General features: G+C 39.4%; 1 protein-coding gene and 1 long non-coding RNA gene across 2 annotated transcripts; one reads left to right on the forward strand and one right to left on the reverse strand.

The window, feature by feature from the left end:
- Positions 1-3,126: 3,126 nt before the first annotated feature.
- Positions 3,127-4,539, forward strand: LOC135675049 (transcription repressor OFP13-like). The gene is made up of 2 exons (XM_065185309.1): positions 3,127-3,912; positions 4,071-4,539. The coding sequence occupies exons 1-2, from the start codon at positions 3,255-3,257 to the stop codon at positions 4,073-4,075; spliced, it is 663 nt and encodes a 220-aa protein (XP_065041381.1). The 5' UTR covers positions 3,127-3,254; the 3' UTR covers positions 4,076-4,539.
- Positions 4,540-5,807: 1,268 nt separating this feature from the next.
- On the reverse strand, positions 5,808-12,554 carry LOC135675050 (uncharacterized). The gene is made up of 3 exons (XR_010513801.1): positions 12,428-12,554; positions 6,633-6,860; positions 5,808-6,417 (listed from the first exon to the last, which is right to left on the reverse strand). It is a non-coding gene; the product is annotated as an uncharacterized LOC135675050 (long non-coding RNA).
- Positions 12,555-13,608: the final 1,054 nt, after the last annotated feature.

A 13,608-nucleotide genomic window follows, 5' to 3' on the forward strand; every position in this document is an offset into this window, starting at 1 on the left:
GAGGTATACATTTAAACCCTTGTATTGATTGTTTGGCTGGTAAACAACATAGAGTTTCATTTACTAGTCCTGCTTTGTCTAGAAAAATGCATAACTTAGATAGTGTTTATACAAATGTATATGATCCTTTGAGGACAAAAACTCATGGTTGATTTGTTGATATTTCCGGTATAAGTGGTGCACTTTATTTTGTCACTTTTATAAATGATTTTTCTACGAAAGTTTGGGCCTATGCTTTGAAGATCAAAGATCAAGTGATTAATGTACTCAAAGAGTTTCATGCCAGGGTTGAAAGAAAGATAAAAAAAGGCAATTGAAATGCATAAGATCAGATAATGGTGGTGAGTACATAGGATTATTTGATGATTATTGCAAGTCACAAGGGATCCAACATGAGATGATAGTTCTTGGTACACCTCAGCATAATGCAATTACAGAGAGGTTAAATCGCACCATCATGAAAAATATAAGATATATGCTTTCATAGGCCAAGCTACCCAAAAGGTTTTGGGATAAGGCTTTAAGGACTGCAATTAATGTGATCAACTTGTCGCCATGTATAACTCTAGATAGTGATGTTGCAGAGCATGTATGGTCAGGGAAAGATGTTTCTTACAGGCATTTGAGAGTGTTTGGTTGTCGTGCATTTGAATATGTTCGATACAATAAGAGGTCCAAACTAGATAATAAGACTAAAGAATGTATTTTTCTTGATTACTCACATGATCAGTTTGGTTATAGGCTTTGAAATCCAGAAAAGCAGAAGGTGTTCAAAAGTAGAGATGTAGTCTTCTTTGAGGATCAAACCTTTGAAGATTTGAAGAAAAAGACACCGACCAAGACTTCTACAGAAGGATTAGCAGATTGTGACGCAGTTACTCCTCTAGTATATCAGGGTGATGAGAGAGATATGCAAAAAGATGGTATAGAACTTGATGTTGATCTACCTACAAGACATGTTGAGTAAGAAGAAGTTGGAGAGCAACTTCCCATAGAATCTCAGTTGATAAGATCTTCTAGACAACGTCAACCTTCCAGAAGATACTCTACAGATGAGTATGTGATGCTTACTGATACAAGTGAACCAGAAAGTTACCAGGAAGGAGTTGAAAGTGAGTAGAAAAAGAAGCAGTTGCAGCTTTAGAAAATTCACACAGATGACAACGAAGCAGACATGTTGACAAAGACCTTACTAAAAGAAAGACAGGAGATATATTGATAGTTGGTCGGTATGACTTCACATTGAGGAGTCATAGGATAACCTCTCTTATGGGCTAAAGGGGGAGGTTGTTGGGGCTGTCAGCCCATATTCAGCCTAAGGTGGGCTTTATCAGCCCACAGCTTACCCCATCTTAACCTAACCCTAATTTATATTAGAGGGGGTGTGATAGCTATAAAAAAAGGCAAAAAAAGGCAGCAAGAAGGTAGTTTTTGGCAGCCATGGGATTCCAAAGAAAAGAAGGAGAACAAGGTAGAAAAGGAAAAGAAAGAAAGGGAAGAAGACAAGGACAGTACAGAAAGACTGTTCTCAATCATCTAGCAATGCCTTCATCTCAGATTAGATCAGATCTACAGTAGATTCTTACTGTGATTACTTTGAGAGAATTAGGGAGGATTTAGATATTGTGCACAGTGACATGATCCTTGTATCCCAATTATTCTCTTGATTGTTGCTAAGGTTCTAGGCAAGAGATTGAGATTTATATATTCATTATTATTATAGTGGATTATCTCTAGTTTGCCCTAAGTTTTTACCTTTCACATTGAAGGGGCTTTCCACGTATATCTTGGTGTTATATTTGATTATGGTTCTATTTAATTTCACTGTATATTATGACCTACTAATATTTGTTCATATACAAAAATTTATTTCTCTGTCAAATAGATCTTAACTCATGATGAGCTTCCCAAAGCTTGCTTCTTGCGAGCCATGAACTACCGTCCCATCACGTTAGAGAACTTGGCTGCTTCACAAGTACATGAAAAACTTGGCTGCTTAGTATGCCACAAGATTCTGAGACCCATGAATCTTTCATGTAACTGATACCACACACAGAACCTGATCAAATCGATGAATGCATAAATATTACTGATTAACTACTTACTTTGATATCCTCCCTCAACCCAACCCATATTGATGAGGTGCTTTTGCTTCTTTCTTCATCGGAAATAGAAGACGGTAACTCCAAACTTTTGGTTTCATCGTACACTAAATTAATTGGCTCGGAACTTAATTCTTATTTTGAAATTACAATGACCACTCACCAGTTGTTTGGGGAGTGAAGATGGTTACTTTCACTATTATTCTCACACAACAAGTGCCAAATATTTTGATCCAAGAATGATTCATGATGGTGTGCAGGAAGGAGATTTGTTGAGCCTGTTCATGACACGGTGTTTCAGATCGCAGAATAGTATTCCAGAAGAAGAGAAGAGGAAAGAAATGTAGTGGCTAAAAGGCTCGTGGTTTACTGAGAAGGTGAAGCAATAAATTCCATCTCATGTCTCCATCGACCTTCCATTAATGCTCTCTCTCTCTCTCTCACTCTCTCATGTTAGCATGCAAATCGAAGCCAAGCAAAAAAATTAATGTGCCTTCAATGTTTGATTAGAACAATTGATTGGAAGTCTTTGATCACCCAAAGGAAGTACTTTGAGACACCGAACGCAAATCATTTCAGAGGATCGCCAACACATTCAATATGGTCCTTTTATTTTTTTTTTCTGCCAATCATTTATGAAAGTGATCAGCTTTTCAGGAACTGGAAAAACGACTGTCCTTTCATGATATATGTAATAATACATATACATAATTCGGAGTTGTCGAAGCAAATCAACCTTGGGACACTTCTCGTCCAGGACTATGATCCTATGATTTGAAGTATGTGATCAGTGACACAGAAGCCATGTCTGATACGTCAAGTTTTGTGCAGATCATCAAGTGACCATGATGGATGGATTAAGGTGGCATCATCATTATTGCCTGTTAGCTTTAGCTTAAACAAGTGTATTATTCTATGATGCAATGCAGCACCAAAGCCTACAGTTGATGACCGCATGAGTCACCCCACCACACACACACACACACACACACACCTCCTCCCTACCCCTGCGGTTGTATAAGGAAGTGAGCTCAAGATTCCCTCACCTCCTCTCACCTTCAATTAATGCATGCCGCAGGCCATACAGACTCCATGTGAGAATTCAAAACCTGCCTCCTCCTCCTCCTCTTCCTCCTGTGTCTGAGAAACCAGATGGGGAAGAAGCTAGGCTTGAGCTCTCTCTTCTTCAGGCTTAGGGACACGCCAAGGCCTTCTTGCCACTCCTCTTCTCCTTCTCCTCCTTCTTCATGGCCTTGGCCTTCCTGCAAGCACCCCAAGACCAGTTCCTTCCGTGAGGTGGAGGGCGACGCCACGTACAAGACTGTCAACTCGGTGTACGTCGAGTCCACCGAGTCGTGCTTCACCCGCTCGTCGGCGGAGCAGGAGAGCTTCTCCACGGTGTCGGACCGCTCCGGCGGTGGCTCGGTGGAGACCGTGGTGCGCGGGCTGCGGTCGGACCGGCTCTTCTTCGAGCCCGGCGGCGACACGAGCTCGATACTGGAGGAGGCGAAGGCGGGCGTGTCGCCGTTCGAGGGCAGCGTCGTGCTGGCCATGGAGTCGGAGGACCCCTACCGCGACTTCCGGCGGTCGATGGAGGAGATGGTGGCGGCTCATGGGCTGAATGACTGGGAGCGGCTCGAGGAGCTGCTGGTTTGGTATCTAAAGGTCAACGGGAAGAAGACCCATCGCTTCGTAGCTGCAGCCTTTGCGGATTTGGTCCTAGGCCTTGCTTCACCTCGGCCTCCTCCGTCTTCTTCCTCATCATCTTCCAATTCTTTTAAGATCGAGGCAATCAAAGAGGCGGAGAGAAGTGAGTCCCGTTGACTTATTGACATGTATATTGTTAGAGTTTTTCAGATAGTGAAGTTTCAAGGCAGAGAGCTATCAACTCTCTCTCTCTCTTCTCGTTCTTCTTCTTCTTCTTCTTCTCTTCCACTTGCTATGTCTTGATTAAGCTCATGTTGTTAGTTTAATTGGAAGATAGAAGAAGCTTGTTGTCTCGATGGACTCAGATTCAGAGTTGTTCTGTCATCGAAGAAGAAGAAGAAGAAGAAGAAGAAGAAGACGAGGCCAGGCGGGTGGATGTCCTCTTGCATAGTAGATGAGAAGGGCATCACAGTTGTAACCAATTATGGACATTAGCATGACACCCAATAATTCTGGTAGAGCAAGACAAGTGATCCTATGGATGCTTTGGAACACCACTTCTTCTGCAGCAGATGATGACAACCATGAAGCACTGCTGATGCAGGGTTGGTGTTCTCCATCAGGCCACACCCACGAGGAGTGCTGCTCTCTCATCCTTCTCCAACAGGACCTAGGAAAGGTCACATCTTTTCAGGTCAATGAGAGCAGCTGTCTGATTCTTTTTATCACTCAATTACAAGGTGTTAATGTTGAGTTTCTTCGTTAATTGAAGAACATGGAATGTCCCAACTCCACCTGGCCTGCTTCTCCCACCCAGATACCACTAATTTTTGTATCTCTACTATCTCTATCTTCAATCTCTAATTTAAACTCTACTATCTCTACGTACTTAAGCTAATATAATCGACTATCATTTTATTAAATGATAGTCAGTCGGATTTAAGCTGAATAGACTCATTCGTCGAGGCTTTATCCCAAGGAAACTTAGTACAGAATAATTGCCGTCAAATAAGATAGCCAAGAAATCCTAGTGAAAACTCTTTGTAACAGTTGTTACTTGTACGAGGAAGACGTATCTATCTCATCTCCTTTCCTTTCACAAGAAGACAAAAAGGTTAAGCAGCCTTAAACTTCATCCACTAACAAAGCCTGCACATGGGTTAATTATGGCATGCATCACTGTCTAACTTTAGAGAAGGACGAGGAGATGGATAAGAATTAGATTCTTGTCTGTAGTTTCAACTGAGAAGCTTCTAAAACCTGCATCGTGTTGTGAACTGCCAAAAACCATGCAAAAGCCCTTTGTTTCCTGAGCAATTAATTAATACTTGTTGGGGCGACCATCGTCATTAATAATATATATTACACTGCTCGAGAAAGCCAGTTATGGAAGGGCTAAAACCATACTCAGATATGTTATTTAAATAGAGCAACAATGTAGTCATCACATTGCTGACTGCTCTGAACCCAAGCAACTGGTGGTTACTTTCCTCCCACTCCTTTCCTGCAGGTTGGAATTGCCAAATGTGTTCGCGAGAGACACTGTATTTCGAGGGAAATTGATGTTAGTTAACAAGGCCTGACATCCTTGGGTGTCAACACATTGTGTTAATGTTAATCACAAGCATTGAAGTGCATGACTTTTAATGAGGACCTGCTCATTGGGGTTGGGGGGGGAAGACCAGAGCAACTTGTTTAGTCATTGTGTCTGATGCAGCTGCACACCACACGTCCACAGTAGCTGCTGTGTCTGCTTAACGGCTTTAAGCCCTCTATACTTTTGATCTTTAGATTAATTGGCATCAACACTAGTTCCAAAAGAGCCTTAGCCTAATGGTGGATCTCTCTCTCTCTCTCTCTCTCTCTCTCTCTCTCAGAGGTTTCAGACTTAGTTGAAGGTGATACCCAAGCATTAGAATCAGGCATTTCTTTCTAAATGGGGGATAAAAACAGAAGAATTTCATTAAGTCAATGAGAGGATCTGGTTCCTCAATCAACAAAAACTTCCAAACTTGGCCATTTTTGCTGTAGCAATTAAATGAATTTTAATTCCAGTAAATTGTGATCAATAATTTTGCTGTCCTTTAGTGACTCTGAAAGTTCAGCTGCAATGGTGCGTGACTTGCTGAATGTTTCATGCACCATAATACAACAAAACTAATTAAGAACATATGTCGTGACTTCAGAACAAGTCAATATGAGACACCAACAAAATAGCAAGCTTGGGACAGTTGACCATAAAACAGGAACTCTTTCCTTTTGCTGACAACCATAAGTACAACATCCAACATCATCATGCTCTACAATCTTCACCTCTGCAATTGCTGCAAGTGATTAGCATGTGGACTTTTGTTTTGTACACTTATAATCGTATGAGATTAGTTCAGAAGATAGGAATATGAAGTCAAAGCCATTTGTCCAGAAACTACTTATCTTAAAGATTGATATAACGCATGGACATTTATAAAAGGGAACAGCCATTTGCGTGAAAGTACCTATGTTTCATCAAGCTCACAGGGTTCTTGGTAAAGCCAAAAGGTGGTCCATTGATGGCCACTGCCATGGGTTTCAACCTCTCGCTTCTCGTCAGTCATGAGGTCTGTGACCACCACGGGTTTCCCACTGCTGTCTCTCGTGATTTCTTTAGGACCATGTCAGCACAGGGCGCCTGCATTATTCATGGGGAATATTTACTGCTCACCTATCTATTTAGCATTGAGTATCCAAGCTAGACAAATTAGGTCTCGAGGTTTCTAACATTCGAGTTGATTGGACTGATGTACCAGAGTTCAGAAGGCCACAAAGAAATCACAGTTTCTTTTAGAGAAACTGTGAACAGGAAACAAAAGACCACAGTAAGCTGAGTGTAAAAAGTTCAGATACCTGAAGCCTCCAAAAACGGAACCGAAAACTAGTGACTTTTGTCCTTGACAGAGTTGGCTAATGAGAAAGTATTTGTGAAGCAGATATGAACAGTTGGGAACAGTAGCTTCTTGTTGCTGTCGCCGTCTTCAATCACATTAGGGCGAAAACATGGGTGCACTCTGATTCTGCAGGTATACTAACTGCACCCCAGGGACATCTTCAAAAACCAGCTATCTATACATCACCCTGAAACTTTCATCCAATTTAGAATGCACCAGAAAATTATGTGATAAGAATTACAAATGTGGTTCTTCTATGGACCACAGCTCTATATGTTTTCGGCACCATCAACTGAAACTAAATACGCTAGCCAGAGCCAAACACTAAGAACTTGTTGGGTTCAGCCCATATGGGCTTAGATAATTGAGCCTATTGAACCCAAATCAGCAAAGGAAAGAAATTAAAAAGAGAAAAAAAAGTTAGAAAAAAAGATCAGATTCTTGTTTACCGCGTGAAGAGGAAAGAGGAGAGAGAAAGATTAGGTTTCTGAGTTTTCTGTTTGACGATCGGTGGTCAAACGTTGTCAATTTCAGCCCAAATTTTATGTGGAGAATCCTTGCAGCAAACTTTACAATCCTAACGGTGTTGATCTACAGTTTACCCTCTCTAAGGTACTTTCCTGTGATATCCATTTTGTGAGACCTAGAATTCTCTTTTGAGGAGATCCATCCTACTATATGATGAAGATATGCTATTCTTAAGCCAAGATCTATGATCTTGATGTTATTATGATCCTCTAGTTATTCTAGAGAAGACCTACTATAAACCTGTTATCATTATTATTGATAGTGGAAGTTTGAGGTGGACTACGGTCCCGTGGTTTTTCCCACATTGGGTTTTCCACGTTAAAAAGATTTGGTCTCACTGTGTGATTGATTTTTGCTCTATTGTTTATGCTATGCTAGTTGATATTTTCATTTGGATATCAAGTTGGTATTTTGATGAGGAATCTATTTTGATACACAAAAAGGGAAAGAATTATTCCGCTTTAATAGATTTTTCCCAACAAGTGGTATTAGAGCAGTAGGTTATTTTGTGCTAGTTTTTCTTGTGTGATTGAAATGGAGCAATCAGATGGTATGATTAAATTGAACTCATCAAATTATTCTACTTGGAGGTGTCTGATGGAAGATTTGCTATATTGCAAAGATTTGTATAAGCCTATCAAGGTTAAAGATAAACCTTCTATTATGGACGATGAAGAATGAGAAGTTCAACATAGAAAAGCTATTGCCTATATTAGAAGATGGATGGATATAAACTTGCATAAGCATATTTCAGATGAAACCAGAGCTGATGTTGTTTGGCAAAGGTTAGAAAACCTCTTTGCGAAAAAGATAGTGGGAAATAGAATTTCTCTCCTCAGAAGGCTTGTAAATTTGAAGTATAAAAATGGTGGTAACATTGTTGAGCACATAAGCCTATTTCAGAGTCTTGCAAACAAGTTGGTTGCTATGAAAATAAATATAGATGATGAGATACAGGGATTGTTACTTCTCAACTCTTTACCAGAAAGTTAGGAAACGTATGTGGTGACTATTTGTAACTCCACGCCAGAGGGGACTCTAACTATAGATATGGTTAAAGACAATTTATTAAATGAAGATGCTAGAAGGAAAGAATAGAGTGAATCTTCTTCTGGGGCATTTGTTACTGAAAAAAAAGAAAGACGTGGAAGAAGTCATAGCAGAAATCCACATGGTTATAGAGGAAGATCCAAGTCTAGAAGAGATATCAAATGTTTTCACTGTAATAGGCCAGGTCACATGAAGAAAGAGTGTATGTTTTGGAAGCGAGAACAGAATAAAATGAAGAAAAATGAGAAAGAGACCAATACAATTACTGTTGAAGGTAATATCACTATTGTCTGTGATGAAGGTTGTGTTAGCCTTGTAGCTCAGGATAATAATTGGGTAATTGACTCTGGTGCTTCATTTCATGTTACTTCTCATGGAGATTTCTTTAGATCTTACACTGTTGGTGATTTTGGTAATGTCAGAATGGGAAACAACGATACATCTAAGATTGTGGGTATTGGAGATATTTGCTTGGAGACCAGTATTGGGAGCAAATTAATACTCAAAGATGTAAGGCATATTCTAAATATTCGTCTTAACTTGATATCTACAGGTAAACTTGATGATGAGGGTTTTGCACATTATTTTGGTGAAAGCAAATGGAAACTCACTAAAGGTTCTCTAATTGTGGCAAAAGGAAAGAAGATTAACTCTTTTTATGTCATGGAAGCTAAGCTACACAAAGGAGAGATTAATGCAATTCGAAAAGGTGAAAGTATAGATTTTTGGCATAAGAGGCTTGGACATATCAGCGAGAAGGGACTTCAAACTCTTGCTAGAAATCAGTTCTTACCAGAGTTGCAGGTACATCTCTTAAATCTTGTGATCATTGCTTAGTTGGAAAAACACATAGAGTTGTATTTCAGACATATCCATAATCTAGAAGATCAGATGTTATTGATTTAGTTCATACTGATGTCTGTACTATGCAAACTAGAACTCTTGGAGGTGCTCTTAATTTTGTTACTTTTATTGATGACTATTCTAGAAAAGTTTGGGCTTTTGCTTTGAAATATAAAGACCAGGTACTCGATGCTTTCAAGGAGTTTCATGTTAGTGTTGAAAGAGAAACTTGCAGAAAACTAAAGTGTATTCGATCAGATAATGGTGGCGAGTACAAGGGTCCTTTTGAGAATTATTGCAGGTTTCATGGAATCAGGCTTGAGAAAACAGTTCCGAAAACTCCTCAGCAGAACGGTGTGGCAGAAAGGATGAACAGAACCATTGAAGAAAGGATTATGTGTATGCTTTCTCACGCCAAGTTACCGAAGTCATTTTGGGGGAAGGCTATGAGAACTACAATTGACCTGATAAATCTTTCTCCATCAGTTCCTCTGCAAGGTGATGTTCCAAAGAGAGTATGGAGAGGAAAAGATATATCTTATAATCATTTGAGAGTCTTTGGATGTAAAGCATTTGTTCATATTCCTAAAGATGAGAGGTCCAAGCTTGATAGTAAAGCAATAGCATGTATCTTCTTGGGATATGGTCATGAAGAGTTTGGGTACAGATTATGGGATCCAGTGAACAAGAAGATTATTAGAAGCAGAGATGTTGTGTTTCTTGAAGACCAATTGTTTGATGATGGTAATAATATTGAGAAGCCAGAAACCTCTGTTTATATTCCTTGGAGTTTGGGTCCAGTTCCTTCACCTATAGTTCATGATAATCATGGGGGAGATGAACAAGAAGATTGTGGTAAGAATACTAGTGATGATACACCTACAGTTGATGATGCTGAACCAACTGAACAAACACCTCCACCACTAGTTGAGATTCCATTGAGAAGATCCACTAGAGAGTGACAACCCTCTACCTGATATCCTCCACATGAGTATGTTATGCTTACTGACGGGGGAGAGCCAGAAACTTACCAAGAAGCTATTCTACATGAGAATAAGAATGAGTGGGTTAAAGCCATGCAAGAAGAGATGAGATCCTTACTTGAGAATCACACCTATGACTTGGTAAAGTTGCATAAAGAGAAGAAAGCTCTCAAGAATAAGTGTGTTTATAAATTGAAGACTAAAAATAATAGCTCACAACAGAGATACAAGGCATGACTAGTTGTGAAAAGATTCAGTCAGAAGAAAGGTGTTGATTTTGAAGAAATATTTTCTCCGGTTGTGAAAATGTCTTATATCCGAGTTGTTCTTGGTTTGGCTGCTCGCTTGAATTTAGAAGTTGAGCAACTTGATGTAAAAACATCATTTCTTCATGGTGACTTAGAAGAAGAAATTTACATGGAGCAACCAGAAGGTTTCAAAATCAAGGGAAAAGAAAATCTGGTATGTAAGCTTAAGAAAAGCTTATATGGACTCAAACAAGCTAGACAGTGGTACAAGAAGTTTGATTCCTTTATGATGAGCCAAGGGTATGATAGAACCACATCTGATCATTGTGTGTTTATGAAGAAATTTTCAGATGATGATTTTATTAGTTTACTGCTATATGTTGATGATATGTTGATTGTTGGCCATGATGTTGAAAAAATTGGAAAGCTTAAAAAAGAGCTAAGTAAGTCTTTTGCCATGAAAGACTTGGGATCGGTGAAACAAATACTTTGCATGAAGATTCTTCGTGATAGGAAGAAAAAGAAGATTTGGCTATCTCAGGAGACTTACATTGAAAAGGTTCTTGAAAGATTCAACATGAGTAAAGCCAAAGCGGTTTGTTCCCCACTTGCAGGTCATTTCAAGCTTAGTTCGAAACAATGTCCTACAAGTGAGAAAGAAAAAGAAGAAATGTTCAAAGTACCTTACTCATCTGCAGTAGGTAGTTTGATGTATGCTATGGTTTGTACTATGCCAGATATAGCTCATGCAGTTGGAGTTGTCAGCCGATTTCTCTCTGATCCTGGAAAGGAACATTGGGCAATAGTGAAATGGATATTAAAATATCTAAAACGTACTTCCAGGTTGTGTTTATGTTTTAGCAGTGATAAACCTGTGTTAGAAGGCTACACAAATGCAGACATGGCAAGTGATACTGATTCCAAGAAATCCACTTCGGGATTCTTGATAATATTTGCAGGAGGAGCAGTCTCTTGGCAGTCTAAGTTACAGAAGTGTGTTGCTCTATCAACCACAGAAGTAGAATACATAGCAATTACTGAAGCCTGCAAGGAAGCTTTATGAATGAAAAAGTTTCTACAGGAATTGGGTTTGAAACAGGAAGGATATACTGTTTACTGTGATAGTCAAAGCGTCATTTACCTCTCCAAGAATTCAACATACCATTCTAGATCCAAACATATTGATGTGAGATATCACTGGATTCGTGATGTGCTTGAGATGAAAGAATTACAGTTAGAAAAGGTATATACCAATGAGAATGGATCAGATATGTTGACAAAGTCTTTGCCTAAGGAGAAGCTTGAAGCATGTAGGCAAAGAGTGGGCTTGGTACAACCCACCATATGAGCTGGAGGGGAAGAATTGTTGGGTCCAACCCATATGTAGGCTTGGACAATTGGGCCTATTGAGTCCAAATTAGCAAATGAAAGAAATTAAAAAGAGAAGAGAGAAGGTGAGAAAAAAGAGATCAGATTGTAGCGTGCAGCGTGCGACGTGCAGAGGAAAGAGGAGAGAAATAGAGAGAGAAAGATTAGGTTTATGAGTTTTCTGTTTGACGATCGGTAGCCAAACGTTGTCAGTTTCGACCCAAATTTTATGTAGAGAATCCTTGCAGCAAACTCTACAATCTTATGAGTTTTCTGTTTGACGATCGGTAGCCAAACGTTGTCAGTTTCGACCCAAATTTTATGTAGAGAATCCTTGCAGCAAACTCTACAATCCTAACGGTGTTGATTTACAGTTTACCCTCTCTAAGGTACTTTCCTGTGATCTGATAATGAAAATTTGAGGTGGACTACGGTCCCGTGATTTTTTCCACATTAAATTTTTCACGTTAAGATCACTGTGTGATTGATTTTTACTCTATTATTTATGCTGTGCTGTGTTGGTTGATATTTTCATTTGGATATCAAGTTGGTATTCTTGGCCACTCAGCTACACTAGTCAAAGAACATTGACATCATTCATTTTGTCTGGAATTAGCTTCATGAATTCTAGCACTAGTAATTATTTAGACCTCTCAGATACCTCAGTTGCACAAATGATTAACAATTGAACAATGATTAATTTGCTGAACAAGGTCGAAGACAAGTTTGGTTACCTAGCCATGACGTAGAAGATATGCTTGATGGAGTCTCTGCCTTGCTGAACAAGTATCCAAGACCAGTTTGGTTACCTGGAAATAGCCATGATGCAGATAGATTTTCATGATAAAGCATCTACCTATATAGTTTAATGAGGCAATGAATCTCAGATATTGAAATTTTATCACCGAGATGAATGGACTGTAAAGGGTCTTGCATCATATTGGTAAAATGTAGGAGGAAATTGTATGGAAACCAATAACATAGTTTAAATACAGTGATCAAATGCACTCATAGTTGCAGCCTAACAGGCTACAACCGTTTGCATGCATGTTTGACGCACACACTTCTTTGTGTCCTCCAGAAAGATGGACCGTTGAAGGACAGGTCCAAGAGCTCTTTCTAGTCCCTATACATAGAATGCACACAACCCAAGAGATTTCGTTCTCTAAACTCTTCAAACAAGATTGGACTCAAGATCAGTGGTGTATATATGATGCAGTCACTTGGCAGAAGCCAACAACCATATCTGAAACCTATGAACTAATAAGTGAGGACTCAATATCAGGCATGAACAATAATACACCAAGATTTACTATTATACTGTACACAGTAACTGCAGCTGTTCCTTCTGGCAATCGATACTGCTCTTGCAAATATCCTCACCGCCAAAACCATCGATCATCAGATTGTTACCAAGCTTGATCTTTGTGGCAGTGATATTGGGATCTTGATGGAACCTGATTGTCCCCACCAACAAACGAATCTTCTATCTCTAGATTACAGTGTGCCAGCCCCCATAACACCAGATGGAACCTGCAGCTAAGGTGTGCTAGCGCTACCCGTAACAATGTCATCTGTACTAAACTCGCTGATTCCATCCCATTCTACCCCTGCTAAAATTTGAGCTGAGTTCCAAGTGACATTTGAAACTGGTCAGAAAGGATGAAATGAGCAATAACTTAAAAAAGGATACCTGTTGTCTTCCACATGTCTGTAATACTAAATCCAGAATCTGATAAAATCCAGCAATCAGTATCAGTCCGCAAATAAAAAGGAAAACTTTAAGAAGAAGATTCCACCCAGTTCATTTATCAAAATTTCATGTTCTAACACTACAAAAAGAAAAAGTGTAGCAGTAACACACAATCATATCATTTTGACAGTGGGAGAAATTAAATTACAGATGATTGTCATA

The sequence above is a fragment of the Musa acuminata genome, chromosome BXJ1-5 (genome assembly GCF_036884655.1).
Source record: "Musa acuminata AAA Group cultivar baxijiao chromosome BXJ1-5, Cavendish_Baxijiao_AAA, whole genome shotgun sequence".
NCBI classification, from domain to species: domain Eukaryota; kingdom Viridiplantae; phylum Streptophyta; class Magnoliopsida; order Zingiberales; family Musaceae; genus Musa; species Musa acuminata.